The sequence below is a fragment of the Diabrotica undecimpunctata genome, chromosome 4 (assembly GCF_040954645.1).
Source record: "Diabrotica undecimpunctata isolate CICGRU chromosome 4, icDiaUnde3, whole genome shotgun sequence".
NCBI classification, from domain to species: Eukaryota; Metazoa; Arthropoda; class Insecta; order Coleoptera; family Chrysomelidae; genus Diabrotica; species Diabrotica undecimpunctata.
In genome coordinates this window covers 35997639-36015772 of record NC_092806.1, presented here as the reverse complement: position 1 = coordinate 36015772, position 18134 = coordinate 35997639, and the positions used below count along the sequence as shown (strand labels likewise).

At 32.8% G+C, this 18134-nt stretch overlaps 1 protein-coding gene across 1 annotated transcript in view; it reads left to right on the top strand.

Moving 5' to 3' along the window:
- LOC140439446 (glutamate receptor ionotropic, kainate 2-like) overlaps positions 1-18134 on the top strand; it is a 63836-nt gene that overhangs the window by 5108 nt on the left and 40594 nt on the right. The window contains exons 2-4 of the mRNA XM_072529356.1: positions 6665-6808; positions 8947-9310; positions 12269-12410. Of these exons, the coding sequence (XP_072385457.1) occupies positions 6665-6808; positions 8947-9310; positions 12269-12410 (650 nt within the window). The remainder of the gene's footprint in view (positions 1-6664; positions 6809-8946; positions 9311-12268; positions 12411-18134) is intronic.

Genomic DNA, 18134 nt, shown 5'->3' with positions numbered 1-18134 from the left:
AATATCCATTTTCCATGTAAATTTCCTATCAAGTACCATGCCAAGATATTTGACGGAGTCTTTAAGGGAAAAATTATAAGAACCTAGGACAATGTAACTTAATTTAGGTATGTTATCCACCATTCTTGTCCTTCTTTTATAATTCTTTCCAAAATCTTGGAAACACACGACATCAAAAAGATATCCTATATGATTGTACCAAGTTGGGCTCTTTATTTGGTTTAAGGATTGGTATGAAAATAATAGTTCTTAATATATTAATTGCTGCATCTTTAAAAAGAATATCGTTAAAAATATCAAGTAATATAATATTTTTCGCTATATTTGGAAGTTTTTAAGCATAGGTTATTTAATATCATCTTAACCCGGAGCGGTGTTAGACCTATTAGTTAACGCAAAGTCAAGTTCCTCCCATGTAAATGGATTAAGAAGAAAATGGCTTGAAGTTATAGGATCATTTTGAATTTCTATAGCAGTATTAACTGATGGAGGTGCTATTTTGTCAAAAAATTCTTCAATCAATTCATCATTAAGATGATTGATAACTGGATATACTTCCTTTGCATTTTTATTGATTTATTCCAAATATTTTTAATAGGCATATTTTTATTTAAGGATGAACACCAGTTTTTACAACTTTCTTTGGCTTTTAGTTTTAGAACTTTTTTTATTTTAGCCATTACATTCTGACGACGTACATAATTAGCGAAATTAGAGTTAGTTTTATATTCTTTAAAAGCATCTTTCCTGTCAGAAACAACTCGTTCACATTCGAAATCCCACCAAGATTTGTTTAATAATTTTAAAGATAATGATGCATTAATAATACTCTCCATTAGGAAGTCATATTTCTCTGATGTAGACAAGCTGTCTGAATAGTTAAGAAAATTTTGTTCCATCAGATCAGAGTATGGGGTCCAATTAGTTTTATTTACATTCCATTTGGACTTTGGAAGAATGTATTCATTGCGGAAATTACCAGAAATAAGATTCATTTGAACTACATATTGATTAGATTCCAATGTGTCATCTAAGATGGTCCAAGTAATTTATTTTGCTAAATCAGGAGAGCACAACGTAATATCAACACTAGATTGTGTCACATCCGGGCGGGTCAGACACGTTGGTTTGCAATTATTAATAACAACTAAATCGAGAGTATCAATGTCATTAATAAGTTGGTGCCCAATGCCATCATTTTTAAGTGAACGCCGCAAGCTGTTATGCGCATTCATATCACCACCGATAATGCAAGGACAATTAAATTGTTCCAATATTTTACACCAATCTGTGGAAGTCTATCGAATCTGGAGGTCTATAAATAGAAACCAAATTAATATCAAAGTTATTATATTTTAAAGTGATTCCACAAACAAGAATAACGTCATTAAAATTTTGTGTAATACAAATTTCTTCAAAACGATGAATATATTTTATAAGTATAGCCACTCCCGTGTAACCGTCATATCGGTCGAGACGAACAATTTTATAATCCTTAAAAATATATTGTTTATCGGGTTTAAACCACGTCTCACTCAACAAGGCAATATCAATATCATTTTAATTTAAAAAATGTGTTAAACTGTTTTTGCTGGCAACAGCAGGTCCACAATTCCGTTGCAGTCCTATCTTTACGTATAATATTTGGAGCTTTTCGCACAACACCAATCGAAAGTACTTATTGTGAAGTTGGTGAACCGTCCTAAGAAGACAGAAGACTTTATTTAAGTATAGCACACAGTGCAAAAATCAGGTCTAACCCAAAAAACCCTACCATTCACAATTGTTTTATAGAAAAATTCCCAAATCTCTTCATAAATAAGCCAAGAACTGCCAAACCTTTCTACGCAAGGATTAGAAGCTATTTAAATCAATTAAACTACACGTTCCCAGAATGATTTTTCTCCCAATCGTCCTCAATTCCTCCATGGCAAATAAAGAAACCTCAGTTCCTAACCCGCCTTATTTCTTTCGACAAACATTTAACAAACCCACAGTTAATCAAATCTGCCTTCAACGATATGCTTCACAACTACAAGGATTATACACATATATACACAGACGCATCTAAATCAAATAAAGGTACTGGTGCTGCAGTCATAACCCCAACATCGACAAATAAATACAAACTTCCTTCAGAGTACCCCATTTACTCTGCTGAACTATATGCTCTATACCAGGCCACCCTTGCTGTCAACGCATCCAATAATACCAATTATATTATACTCACAGACTCTCTAAGTTCCGTACAGTCAATCCAATATATCTACCCAACTAATCCTTTAGTCATTAAGATAAAAGAAGGAATCCACACCGCTCAACTGAATGGAAAAAACATAATATTATTCTGGATACCATTCCATATTGGAATTCCAGGAAATGAAGAGGCAGACAATGCTGCAAAAGAAGCTGCAAGTAGTGATAATACGGAGTGTACTAAATTATTTACGAGTGCGGGCGTGAAAGAGGCGGTTAAATATAAAGTGCGATATATGTGGGAAGAAAAGTGGCATCGGCCAAGCTACGCGATGTTAAAAAATCGATAAAACCCTGGCTCACATTACCAACAAGTCGGAGAGACCAGGTTATATTAACGCAACTCCGACTGGGTCATACGCGATTAACTAAATAGCTACGTGTTTTCCAACAAACAAGAACCAAGATGTGACAACTGTGATGAAAAATTAACAACCAAACATATATTAGAGAAATGTCTGGCACTAACGCCAAAGCGCGTGTTGTACAATATACCAAACAAACTTAGTGATATTTTAGGTCTACAGTACAATATTTCAAACATAAGAAGTTTCTAAACCTCAATTAACGTTTTAAATGCTATCTAAACTAACATTATAAATGTAATACAAATTATTGTTTGCTATCATTGTTTCGCTAATAGCCAATTTGGCTGATGCGATTTTGTTAATAAAAAAAAATTCCGTTGCACGATTTTAAATTTATTTAAGACAGAGAAAATTATGTAAACTTTTTTGTACAGAATACAGAAGTAATTTTCTGATTTATTTTTTCATTATCTAAAGATTTCAAATCATCCAATGTACGTATATTTTTAAACAAACTAATTACAAATTTAGTCATAGCTCGAGCAATATCTTGGTTCTCTCTTCCTCCACTGTGAGAAGCAGAATGGGGTGGATTAGCAGGTAGAGGTTGAGATGGTCCAAATCTGAGGTTAAACATGGGAGGTGGCTGAACAGAGTTAGAAGATACAGCGGGAGAAAAATTGGCTGTCTTCTGTTTGTTAGGAACTGAGTAATTGTTTGAGTTTTGGTGAAAAGTTGGGTTAAAATTAGTACTCTTAGCTGCATTAGAAGAAAATTGCGCAGATGTTAGGGACATTTTATTTTGTGTATTATTAGGAAAATTTTTATCGTATTTGAATAAAATTGAAAACTTATTTTGGTCTAGAATCTCTGAGTACGAGTTTTCATTAATTTACTTGGCCTCTATAAAAGAAATTTTATTTTTGATCATAATATTTTTAATTTTTTGTTGTCTTTAAAAAGAAGGTCAATTTTTTCAAGCCGAAATATGTTCATTACTCTTACAGTAAACGCAACTAATGTCTGAATTTTCGCAAGAGTTATTTTCACCTTTATTGGCTTCATAACGAATACATAGATTTTGAGAACTTCTACACTGTTTTGAAATGTGGCAATATCGCAAACACCTCTAACACTGAGTAACCCTACATACAATTTGTTCGACTGGACAAAAAACTCGATTTATAATAACATACTCAGGCAGTATATTACCCTCAAAAGCTACAATAACAGTTCGTTTTGCAACATACTCAATTGTATCATATTTTTCAACTTTACTATGCATTCGTTTAATATTTAAGATACGTGAAGCAGATTTAATATTTTCCTGTAAGTACATAGTGTCGAATTGAGTGTCAATATCCCAAATTCAACCCTTGCTCTCTGATAAGTGACCCGGAATAAAGGCTTCTAATTTTTCGTCTTTAAGTTTACTATTATTTATAAGACTAAATTTGCACCATGTATAGAAGCTACTGCCACCTTAATTCTATTATTACCAATTTCCCTTACTTGAAGGATATTCGAAATTCCTTGTTTCTTGTACAAAATACCTATTGTAATTGGATGTAAATGACCAAGATTGGTGTTATCTATCCTTTCAATATAAACAAAAATGATAACAAGGTTATACTTATCGCAATTGATGTTAAATCCTCTATTGGGTACCATGTTTTCTTCAGGCTCCATTATTTCAGATGAACTAACACACACAAACACATGTGATCAACCCTGCCCCTAAGAAACATGTGTATACCATTATAAAGTGGGATCCACATGTCCGAAGATCAAACTGGTCACACTTTGCTATTAAAGTGGTACCTATCTGACCCCCAGGCTTTTCCTCCACCCCTCCTCAACGTACTACTTACGTGATGAGGCTTATAATCTGAAAGTTACTTTGGGTGCCCTGGGTAATGGAATACCCTCTGTTTTTATTGACTGTGGTTAAGCTACTTAACTGTACGGGTAGCACACATATCGGCTTTTCTCCCTATTTACTTTACTGACTCTATAGAAGTTACTCTAACTTGACATCGGGACTGGTGTCCCTAAAAAGAAAATGTTGTGTGTTTCAAACTGAGAGTCACCAGCCTGGGCTAATGACTCTCTGTCCGAAAAAGAGTGTATGCTCGTACACTTAGCCCTCGAATTGGCAAAATAAATTTTGTTCTTCTCGCCGGCTGAGCATCCGAGTAGGGTCCGGCCACCGAGCCCATGTATGCCGCACATGAACTCGGTGCTCGGAATTCGCGATAGGATCAGCATTCGATCTGCCTGAAGGGTCTGTGCCTGACGGCTGGTATGAAAGGCCTGACGGACCTCTTATACTTTTTAATTAGGTTTTTTAGGTTTTTATACGAAACAGCAGATGACATTCGGTGTTCTGAAGAAGACATGGTTTTTTTTTAGACAGTGAGCGATTTTTCTTGTTTTTTTTTTGTCTTAAATACTACTACTAATCTAACTTAACTATGGAGTGTGCATTTCCAAGTGTATAATGCTCTCACACACTCCGTGTATATTTTTTGGGGTTTTGTTTTTTTGACTACTCTAAAATAATACTATGTGTGCCTATGTTGGGGTATGCATTCCCAGGTGTATATTGCCCTCACACACCCCGGTGTGTATTATTCTTATATACTATCGTTTTAGTCTCGCCAGACTGTGACCGACCTGCTGTAGCCATCCAAACTCATCCAGCCAACCATCTCTTGATTAGCTGCAGAAGTTTGCTCTTTCTGTCTATCAGTAAAGAGAGTTGACTTCTTAGGGCTTTTGCTTTGTAGACTTCTTGCTTTACATTTTCAGCAAAAGTAAGCTTTCTCTCTAATATCACTCCGAGGTATTTAGCCTCGTTTGTCCATTCTACAGGGGTGTTAGCAATGGTGATATCTCTGTCCGGTCTACTTCTCCGGTGTCTGTACATGACGGCCTTTATCTTTTCGGGTTTCAGGGCAATTTTCCACCTTATGCACCATCTTTGGAATCTATTCAGAGCACTTTGCAAGTGGCTGGTAGCTAGGTTAGGATCTCTACTGCTAGCTGCTATGGCTGTATCGTCCGCGTACAGACTAACCAGTGTTCTGGGGTCTGTTGGAGTGTCAGCTGTGAATATAGTATATAAGTACGGCGATAGCACCGCTTACTGAGGCACACCAGCTTCCAGGGCTCCAAGCTCGGATAGGGTTGGTCCAATCCGAACTCTGAACCTTCTGTTCGCCAGGTATGACTCAAGAAGACATGTCATCGCTTCACTTTAGCCTGGGTTGCTCATTTTATAGAGCAGACCTTGATGCCATACTCTATCAAAAGCTTTACTCACGTCGAGGAACGCCGTTGCTGTGTACAACTTTTCGTTAAAGCCTTTAGTGATGAATTCTGTCAGCCGAGCCTCTGGAATAGATCACAAGGCTTGGGATTCTTCGTTGAGTCTGGTTAGGATGACTCTTTCTGCTATTTTGCTTAATGATGACAGTAATCTAATAGGTCGATAGTTTTGTGGAAAAGTGCCATTTTTTTCCGATTTCGCTATCAGAATCACGTGAGCTAGGCAGATAAACTAACAATATTGTTAGAGGCACTTAAAAGTGTCCTAGAGTCAATGCCTTTCCCCTTAGATGAAAATAATAAACTTTTATGCACTGTGCGAGTACGTTTTCATTAAACACCGCAATTTAAAAAGAACTAGCCGAATAAAATTAGTTTTAAATTACGAGGTATTGGTTTAAATCCAACTAATTAAACTTTAAAATGCGGAGTAATTAAAAATGCGTATCCACACTTTGACAGATATTTGACGAGTGTATTTTTTATTTTCTCATACTGAATTGTCTGTCAATATTTTTTTATTTTTACACACTCTCTGGACATGACATACATTGAAAGCAAATATAAATTTTTGCCGGTAATATAAATTCAATTATTATTTTCGTTTTACGTATTTACTTAAGTTTTCATTCAATGCCTTCTGACTGAATCCATTAACACCGGCCTCGTTTAATTAAATTATATTTCAATACCGAGTTAATCTATTATTCTTTGAATTTAATTATCTAAAAGCCTTTAAATTGGAAATCAAATAAGAATTGTTATTTCAGGTGTGCTTCTCGGAGATTATCCCTCCCAGGAACAGCGGCTACTGAATAGCACCATTTCCAGAAAATTTAACAAAGGGGAGATATCGTTTTCGGCGAATGTGCAGCATGTTTCCGAAATTGATAGTTTTGGTGCCAGCGAAACTTGTAAGTACACTAAATCTAATTCGAAAACTTAAAATGTGTTAAGTAAACCTATGATTCGTACTAATATTGGGTCAAACGATATTTTGTTCCAATTTATGATTTAGTTAGTTATTTATCTTCTTTACCTTTAAAGAGTAAGTTTACTTTTAGTTTAAATGCACTATAGATTTTTCGAAATTTAATAAGGATAAACACTTACTTTTTCTTAATTTTTGATTTATAGTATTTGATATTACACGTTTTGATTGTTGATTTGGTATTTTTATTAAAACTACGTAATTCTTAATTTCAGATACATTTTTATTTTTAAGTGAAAGGTGCTAAGCGTTTTTGTGTCTACTTTGGATACATCAAATTTCGCCGGTTTTACCACAACCTCATCCAAAAATCTCTTGCAACGTTTATGATAAGCCAATCTTAGCTGGGATAAACCCATGCTCGATCTAGAATAGTTACATGATTGGACAATTTTACTTAATGGTTTTTAATTCATTCACTTTTTGAAACTCCCGATGTTTAGTATTTAATATAAGAATAATATATGTTTAGCTCCACATCTTCTGCGATCATCATCATCCAGCCTCAAAAGTCCACTACTGAACATAGACCTCTTCCTTGTGTTTCTAACCCCGTCTATCTTGCACTACTCTCATCCAGCTTTTATTTTGTCTTCTCATATCGTCAGCCCATCGTGTAGGAGGTCGACCGACGCTTTTCTTATCTTCCCTTGGTCTCCATTCCAATAACTTTTTTTTTTCATCACCCATCCGTCATTCTAGTTATGTATCCTGCCCATCTCCATTTTAGTTTGGCTATCCTTTTGATGACGTCAGGCACCTTGGTTCTTCTCCTGACTTCTTCGTTTTTTATTTTGTCTGTCAGAGTTATTTCTTACATGGATCGCTCGGTTTTTCTCTGTATGACTCTTAGTTTGGCAGCCCAGGCTTTTGCTAAAACAAGTGTTTCTGCTCTGTGTTAACACTGAGAGGATGCATTAATCAAATACTTTTCTCTTCAGGCATGTGAGCTGCTCACTTTTAAAAGTTTCTCTCAGTTTTCCATATGCTGTCTGATTTAGTCTAACTCCACACCTTCCGCGATAGCTATTTCAAAATATGTGCAACATGTACTTATCTGCATCTAGCGTAAGAAGATGGTTTGGTCTTATTTCGTTGGGTGTCTTTAACAGTATCTTTATTATTAAAAATGTCAGAATAAAAATGTGAAAAACTCTTTACTTGGTAAACAAATCGCTAAGGAAAATAAATATATTCTATGATCAGATACTTCACACAACTTCTGGCTATTCCTTCCAATGCTTCCCATCTTTTTTACAATGCTTCTTTTTAATAAGAATCGAATAACATCTTTGATTATGTATCAAATTCAGGTCTCTCGAGTCCACAATGGCCCACAAATGTATTTGTTCAAGAATAAAATGTTGGCCCTTGTTGAAATAACCTCAATTAAAATGAGCAATTTTCAAGTGCGTGATATTGCGTGGTAAACCAGTCACCCAGTTTATGTTTGATCTTCATTGTAGCTGTGTTTCAGGCACAAGATCTTTTTAGTTTGTCTCATTGGACTATGCTTAATCAAATTGAATCAAATATTAAATCGAATTGCATATACTTGCTTATACGACAAGAAAACTATTCTTCCTCCCGGAGTGCCACCTCCCGTTTTTTTATTATTATATTTAAGTTCGTGTTTTAAAGAAAGCTAAAGATTGTAAGCAGGTTTTAAAACAGAATGTAAAAAGGTTTGTAGGTTATGTAATAGTGTTTGTGGGTGATAGTGACTAATCTACTAAGTGACGAAATTTTATAGCCAAACGTAATTAATAGTTTTTATATATCTGGATAAAATGCCACCAGCAACTAGCTTTAGAACTATACTATAGATATATGATATTATAGAGATCGTAGAGCGACTTACAATAAACTAATAGGAACAGCAATAACTCGATCGTAAACAAGAATCGTAAGACTTCACTCATCGATTTTGTTATTTTTTGGAGAGTTCCCATTATTATATCCTAAATGGACAACTGAAAATTTCTAAATTCATTTTGAGACAATCTGTACAATATCTCACATGTTTATATTGAAATATTAATACCCGCATATCTTTTGCAGTGTGCAACGTACTTAAAGCCGATCTTGGTGTAGCAGCAATTTTTGGTCCCCGATATACACCAGCGACTGCAATTCTTGAATCCATTTGCCTGGAATTTGAAATTCCGTATATTTCAACATCATGGCGGCCGACGTCTATAAAGAATTCGGGATTCTTTTTAAACTTCTTTCCAGAGACAGACTATTATTCCAAAGCTTTGGCAGAGATCATTCAGAGTTTTGGTTGGAAAAATTTCGTCGTTGTATACGAAAACGACGACACCTTATTAAAATTTAAGGATGTTTTGAAATTCCAGAAGTATAACGAGAACGACAAAAGGAATAGAATATATTTCGAGAAGCTAGGTCCAGGCCCTAATTTTACGTAAGTTTTAAATAACATTATTTATAGCCTTATTAAAAAATTTATCTATGTACTAATTTATCTATGTACATTCATCGTGAAAAATAGGATATTGTCGACAGCTGATTGGTATAATATTGTAACTTCAGTTACAATTATTTTTAACTCTCATATGTGAATATAAGTTATTTAACAAGACATCATTGTAATTTTAAATTTTACTGCATTTCATAATCAAATAAAAAAACAATTATCACATATTAAAATACCTATTGGTATAATTAAATTTGGGTAGTAATTATTATAAAAATAGATATATAGTGTAGAACGTTCTTCTAAAAAAGATTATTAGGCAGCCTTATATTTTCATTGTAAATTATGATAATATATAGCCCAGGGAAATAAGCCTTTTCTCGTAACACTCCTCCGGTCAGGCAAACAACAGTTGTTCTGACTAATATGGACCTCTATAACAAGAACCTATATGTTTCCTACAGTCGACTGTTTGGACTTAATTAGTTATTAATAAATTAAGGTCAGAAAACGGTAAATTATCGTCTTTTTCGTCTATCAGCAAAAAGTGAAGCCTTTAAAACAAATTTGTCAGTTAATAACGTCAAAATTGCGTTATTTCAATGTTCCTATCTTTATTGGTTGCTTAGAAAGTGGCAAAATAAGTTAAAAATTTCGGTTTATTATAAATGTTAATAACTTTTTCAAAAATAAACTAATAACCTTTATATTAAATGCAATGTTTGGTCTTGTGGTGTTTAAAATACGATCAAATTTTCAAAAGTGATCGGTCAAATAGTTTAATAGTTATTTAACCAACAAGTGTATTAATAAGGGCGATTAACAATTGAGATATTTTAACGCGTGAGCGAAGCGAGCGCGTTAATGTTCGAGATTGTTAATCGCCATTTTAATTCACGAGTTCGTTACAAAACTTTTCCGTCGACCATACTTTTCAGAAATAAAGATATCTTAGTTTAAATATTTACTTACTTAACGATAAACAACAATTTTTTCAGCTTTCATTGACTTTATTCAAAGTTTGCTTAGTGGTAGTTTTATTATAGTAAACATTAATATTCGAAATGGTACAATTACTGAAATTAAAGGAAGATATTGATAAATGATTATCTGCTGTATAGCATTTTGACAAATTTATATTTAAGTCTTCTTGGACCTCTGTAAATTCTGTGATGGAAGAAGTTAAATTCTGGTGGAGTTAAATTAAACTCTTCTTCAATATCCATCCTTTGATTTTTCAAATACACAGAATTTTAAACAATAAAGTAAATAATGGCATACAATGACAGATAGTACTAACAGCAGCTACTTCATTTTAAATTAATTTTTTAGTGGGAATATAAATAGGTATATATGTTTGGTTGCCTACACCACAGGTCACTGCCAATCACAGAGCGTTTAATTAATTTATGCAAGCAATGTATGTTGTGTTGCCTATAATGAAATCGTTCATTAATAGAAAATCATTCATTAATAGGGGTCATTAATCAACGATTTTGAGGGTGTTAAAATTGATCATAAATGGAAGGTCGACGGAAAAAGTTATTTAATTTGTTTATCCCAAATAAAATTTTTTTGCAACAATATAATTCAGAAAATTATGTAGTTATATTAATTATACGGATAGCTTTTGAAAGAAGAAAATTTATTCTATTAAAATAATTAAAAAAAAAAGAGAAAAAATCATTTTAATATTGCAAAATAATTTTGCAAAACATGTCAATTTTTTGCTTATAAACAATTGAAATAACTTTTTAACTACTGCCTGCAAGAAGATTATTTTTTCATATTTACGAAGCCTGCATTTTTTTACAAATTTAAAAGACAAAAAAATAATGACCTAAGACACTTTGAAACCTTAGTTAGTGCCTTTTTTTAATTAATAGCCGCTTTGTTTATAAAAATTAAGAGATCTTATTACGGTCATCTGAAAGAACATGCTTTAAAGTTTTGTTGTAAAAATTTGAAAAGATTGCATTTTAATAGAATCGGTCACAAAGCTTTAAACATGTGGACCTCAAAATCGGCTAGCTTTTAAACTCGTGAAAGCAGAGGAGGGGGAAAGGAGCTGTAAACTGTATCTCTGGTTCTTGTTCATGGATTTCGACGTTTCTTTTTTAAATTTGTATGTACTTTTTGCGTACGTTACCAATATGTAAATTGTAAATAAAAACAAAAAATGTTTTTTTGCTTCAAAATTAGTTTTTTTTTAATCTAAATTATTCTAAGACGAAAGTTATTCTTGTGTTTTTTTCGTAACATACTAACTTGCAACGTAAAATGCAAATAAACGATTAAAAATGCCTATAAATGTCGATTTTACCGTTTTTTGAGGCCTTTTTTCAATAGGTTGGACATCGAATTAAAAAATATATATATATATGAGGTGAAAGTTTACAAATTATATTCAAAATGCGCAAGTCCATTTTAGTTTTATATGGCATGTTAGTTTAAAATATCCATAAACAAATTGATATACGATTGCATTTTTAAATATGTAGACTTGACTTCATTTCTTCTTTGTTTATTTCGATTTTTACCTTCTTTTTTTAACAATGTGTCCGTTTCTCGTTCCTATTATTTCTTGTGGTGCCACATACCAGTTTTTCTGTATTTATTATAGCGTCTCGAAATTTTCTTATTCCGCATCTACTAGATTTGTCATTTCACCTTCTTTGTCGATTTTTTTATGTAACTCGTCCTTATATCTGATTTTCGTTGTTTTAAAAGATCATAAGAATTCGACTAAAAAAAAATTAAATAAACATCTGTCTATGGACAGAAACAGTACAGATTTGAAAAGAAAAAATAAGCAGTATACGCGAAAAATAAAATATTACAAAACAAAGATGGGCTGTACTGGTTATTTTGAATATAACTTTCACCTTTGTAAACTGGACTCACATCATAAAAAAAATAATGTGTACAATATATTGTTTGTTTCAGCAACGTTTTTGAAAAAATACAAAAAATATCATCAACAAACATTATCCTTGACTGCAAGACTGAATTAATTAAACCAGTGCTAAACCAAGCACAAGAGGCAAATATGCTTAATGTTTATAACAGCTACTTTTTGACAAATTTGGTAAGTTTGGTGAATATACAATAAAAAAGTCAGCTTAAATAATACAGTTTATGTTGTTTATTTGAAATAAGCATACTTTTTGTATGACACAGCCCATTTTTTTAGAATATACTACATAGTTTTTGTTTTTGTATTATGTAACTAACATAATAATATAATACTAAATATAGATTACTAAATTAGATAAGCCATGGACCCAACGAGTTACAAACACAGAAGTGTTAAGAAGGCTACAAAAGGATTGCGAGGTCATAAAGCAAATCAAAATAATAAAGCCGAAATATGACATATTAAGGCTCATAATGCAAGGTAAAATTAAGGGTAAAAGATCCGTAGAAAGACGAAGAATTTCCTGGCTGAGAAACCCAAGAGAGTGGTATAGTTGCAGCTCAGTAGAACTTTTTAGAGCAGCCTCCAATAAGGTACGGATAGCTGTGATGATAGCCAACCTTCGATAGGAGAAGGAACTACAAGAAGAAGAAATTAGATAAATAGAATAATTATATATTACTAACTTTAAAGATCACTAAATTCTATAGACCAGGGAAGTAACGATTTTCCCAACACCTTCTTTGACACAGGTATCTAAAAACTTCAAAATATACTTAGAGAAAGCCTTGACTACATGGAAAAGAAAAGGCGAAGGCATAGGAGAACCGGTACGGAACGAATACCTATATACACTAAGTTTGGAAAAACGATCAAGTAGTGATTGCACAAGACCAAGACGACCTCAGCTACATTATGAAGAAACTACAAGAAGAATATACCAAGGCTGGCCTAGATATTAACCTCGCGAAAACAGAGTACCTATCTACAAGTGAAGAAGACAACTACAGATTGATGACAACGTAACAATCAAAGGAAAGGATAAATTCAAATACTTGGGGTTTATAATCACGAAAAAGGCAACAACAGAGGAAAAAATTACACAAAGATTAGGATAAACAAGAACAGCAATCCGACAACTTAACTCAGTATGGTGGAATAGACCCCTAAATATGAAGACAAAAACACAGATTTATAAAACATTAGTGCGAAGTATTGTGACATATGGGGCTGAAAATTGAATCATAAACAAGAAAAACAGCAGTAAGATAGTAGCAACAGGGAGTAACAAGAATGGATAGAAGAAGTAATGACGAAATAAAGCAAAGAACATCAGTACAAACAGACATACTAACATATATAGAACAAAAAAGACTAAAGTGGTATGGACATGTAAGAAGAACTAGCGACAGCAGATAGATAAAGAGAATAACCGAATGGAGCCCCATAGGAAGCAGGAAAAGAGGACGACCCCGAAGATCCTGTAGGAACGAAGTAGACGACGCCATGAGTAAGAGAGGCCTAAATGATGGAGAATGAGACAACAGAGAGAGATTTAAACGGTTGAGCGAGGGAAGGCAGTAAATACTGTAGAATCCCTAAATATATATATATATATATATATATATATATATATATATTTATATATATATATATATATATATATATATACATCTAAAAACTGCTTTCGATAAATTTGAAAATAATATGTAACAAACAGAATATGCAAATGATTAAATGTCTTTTTTGTACTTATAAACAATACAAAAACGATGTAAGATCGCTATTTGATTTTAAATTTTAATGATGAAGATACGAAAATGATATGAAATAGTAACACAATTTTACTGAAAAGTTATTTTTGTTGCTTAATTTGTTGCTTACTTGTTGCAAAAATAGCTTTAAATGTCTTTTTTTTTTGAAAATTATTGATAAATTTTCTAAAAAAGAATAAACAATTTTAATTTCCTTTAAGAATGAGGACAATATCACAAATATTTAGAAGTTTTGCATAATATTATTTAAAAATTTAAATTGTTTATCCCACGACGCTCTTATCTGCAACGTTATTATGCGTAAACTATTGGGTCTACATGAATTGAAGAGAAAAGCTCAAAGCACCGAATTGCAGAGAAAAGGTTACATTATCAAACTAACTCAATTAATGATTAAAACGTTTATACTAAATATTGTAAAATAGGTTTATAAAAATACTGTGAATTAGATACTTTTTTTTATTCGAAATGTTGGCATTTTTAAACGAACTTTAAAAACTATGACCTTGAGACCTTTTTTTAAAACTATTTTAAAAACTGAATTTTCAATTTAAAATTTATAAAAGTCGTTGTTTTTATCAACAAAAATTATTGTTTTTTTTTTTGTTCAATTTGGAGTGACTGGTTGCATATACTAGAAAAATATTATTAGTTAATTTGTGAAATATTTATTTAACCAAGCAAGTTGTTTAAAAAATATAATATAAATATTTATTGTGCAAAATTTTATTTGGTCTTATTATTATTAGTAGAAAAGGTTACTAAGATATCATCATCATCATCATTTGGCTCTACAACTCTATGTGAGTCTTGGCCGCGTTTACTATTTACTTCCATTGTTGTCGGTCCTGAGCAGCTATTTCCCATTGCTGTATTCCCATTTTGCGTAGATCAGTGGCTACTGCGTCCTTCCATCTATTCCATCTTGGGCGACCAACTGACCTTCTGCCATCGGGCCTTTCCCAGAATGTGACGTTCAGAAGTATTTCGTCACTCGATCTTAGTACGTGCCCGCCCATCTTATTCGGTTTGCTTTAATGTAGCGTACTATGTTTTCATCTCCATATACTGTCTGTAGTTCATCATTATGTGTTTTTCTCCATTCTCCTGTTGTCTCTTCTCTGCAAGGCCCATAGATAGTCGGCAGTATCTTTTTTTCCAGTACCAGTTCTTTTGTCATTTCCCGCTGGTTGAGAGTCCATGTTTCGCTTCCATACGTTATTATGGGGCGAATTACTGTCTTGTATACTCTTAATTTTGCTGGTATTGAGAGTGTTTTTGATTTAAGTACAGCCATTAATCAGTAATATGCCCTGTTTCCTGGCAATGATCCTGGCTGCCACGTCCTTTTCATATTTATTTTCAGATGGTATGATCACTCCCAGTTACTTGAATTCTTTGACGACTTCAAAGTTGTATTCATTATAAAAAATGTTTATATTAAAAAAACAATTTCTGTTTCTTTGAAGACTTTAAAATTTTTTATTTTGTGTGGTTTTTTATTGTTTTTTTTGTGTAACATTCTTGAACTCAATTATGAACATCTTAAACTTTTTTAAACATTAGTTTTCAGAAAAAATCTGAGTGTCCGGTTAATTTTGCACCCCAGTGTATAAAGTTTAGAATAATTAATTTATTGAAAATATATTTCTAATGTGTTTTACTCAAGAAAAGTTCCTGTAAAACTAATGAGCATAATTTAAAAAGACTTAACACATATATTGATTTTAAAAATATGCTTAAAATACATTACTTATAACTTTGGCGGAATAGGGGAGACTAAAATGATATCGAAATTTTGACATATCTTCATTTCGAGTAAAAAATATAAAACTATAAAAAATATCCATTACAAACTGAAATACATACAAAAGTTAAATAAGAACACAAAAGAAATTAAAAATTATCGGTTATTTGTTATATCGATGTTTGTTGAAACAATATAAACAAAGGTGTGGTTGACCTTCACATGTGTCACAGTAAGTTACTACTTTTTTGACCTGATTTTTTGTTATGTTTCCCCGAATCTTCTCTTTATAACAACCTTTACAGTATTTCTTTATTTTATCATATGGTCCTTCTTTTTTCACCAAAGTATGAGTTTGCATCGATCTCCTTGTAGTTCGTATTTGTTGTTGTTCCCTTTCGGAATCATTCTGTGACTCAATGTTGTCTTCATAACTTAAGAGCGACTTTATTACATGCTCTCTAAATTCTGTTATTTTCATCTTTTTATCGGCTAGTTGGTTGAAAATAATGTGAGAATTTATGAGGGATGTACCAAGAAGAAATTCTACAGCGAGCTTCCTGTACCATTTAAGTGACTTTCGTAGAGGTGAATTATAACTTGCCATCTGGTCTGACTGGTCAATTGAGGACTTTGCCTTATTGTATTCCATTACAGCCTGAGGTTTATGAACAACACCACTTCGTCGCTGAATTGCTCGAGTTTCGGTAGTGTGTTTAGTAGATAGTAATAAGACATCTCTTTTATCCTTCCACTTCAAAACGCAGATGCCTCTCTCGTTATCCAACCCAAACGTTTCCCCTTTTTTTCAATTTTTTATTTATTACTTCTTTTGGGTTTCCACGACGATTTGCTCTTAGCGTTCCAATATAGTGAGTTTTCTTTCAAGTAAAATGTTAGCTAACTCTAGGCTTGTATAGTAGTAACTATCGTACGTCCGGAATTCTAAAGGTTTTCTGATAGGTTAATCACTACATTTGTTGTAGTGATTACCAGACATGACAGAAGCGTTACCTTCATTTTTCTCCTTTCCTGCATAAATCCTTATATTCCACGTGTAGTCATTGTCACTACAAAGCTTAAAAAGCTTAACTCCATACTTATGCGTCTTTTGCGGTATGTACTGTTTCATTACTAGTCGACCTTGGAAAGGAATAACAGAATCATCAATACAGAATATACGCCCTGGTGTATAAACTGCTTGAAAGTTTTTAATAAGTTTATCTAGCAATGGTTTGACTTTGTGCAGGCGGTCACTATCTGGACACGAGGTATTATCGGATAAGTGCCACATTTTTAGAAGGAGCTAAAATCGGTTTCTAGGCATAATTTTCGGAACCATACAATTTTTGTAGAAATTGTCAGTGCTCCAGTATTTGTCAATAGAAGGCAGCCTCACAAATCTCGTATAACCTACAAGGCCAATAAATTGTATCAATTCTTTTCTGGTGGTTGGAACCCATCGATGTAGTCTAGATTCGTTACTGATATCATCAGTATCGCACAAAATCTGGGTGGCATACAAGTTAGTTTGATTAACCATCTCATCTTTAATTTCATCGTCTACGAAAATTCGAAAACAATTATAGGGGGACAATTTTTTTATAAGAGCTGCAGCGTAATTTGCCTGTAATCCAGCTTCCTCAGAATAGTTGAAAATTTTGTGATTGCCAGTAGGTTTTTTCCATGAGAGTTGTTCGTATCCATCACCAGAATTTTCCTGGCTTTGGTGATCTTCATTTTGCTCAAATGATAATATGTTTTGTTGGTTTTGTTGATCGATTGTAACTTGAAAAAAGTCATCTAATTTTTCCGAGAAAACAGCGCTGTTTAATTCCAAAGGCTGAAGTTGGACAATATTTTTTGAATTTTCACCCAAAGAGTGTATTTCTTTGTGAATATTATCCAGGCTGGAAAGTGACTTAGACCAGCATGGCTCATTACCAATTTCCCTTTTTTTAACAAGAGTGTTTAGCTTTCTACGTTTATTTTTCAAATTTATTTCTTCTTCCGCTTCTGACCCATCGGAGCTATATAGAATTTCTTCATCGCTGGACGGTAAGAACAGAGGGTCTAGGTCAGAATCAAAGGAAAAATCATTAGGTCCGTCATCTGAAAAAAAAACAAAATTTTTAACCGTGAAACTGTCAAAAAAAAACGTAAATTATTTGCAACTTATTTAAATTTTGCAAAAAATTGGTTTTGTTTTACTTTATTATTTTTTATTTATATTAACGATTTGTATGATTTGGTATTAGCTATTGTTATTTTCTGACTCTTTGTGAACTTTTGATATAAACCTTTCAATATCTATATTGTCTATATAGCTTTCAATGACAATAAAGCATATTTCTTTGCTATTCTACTAATAAA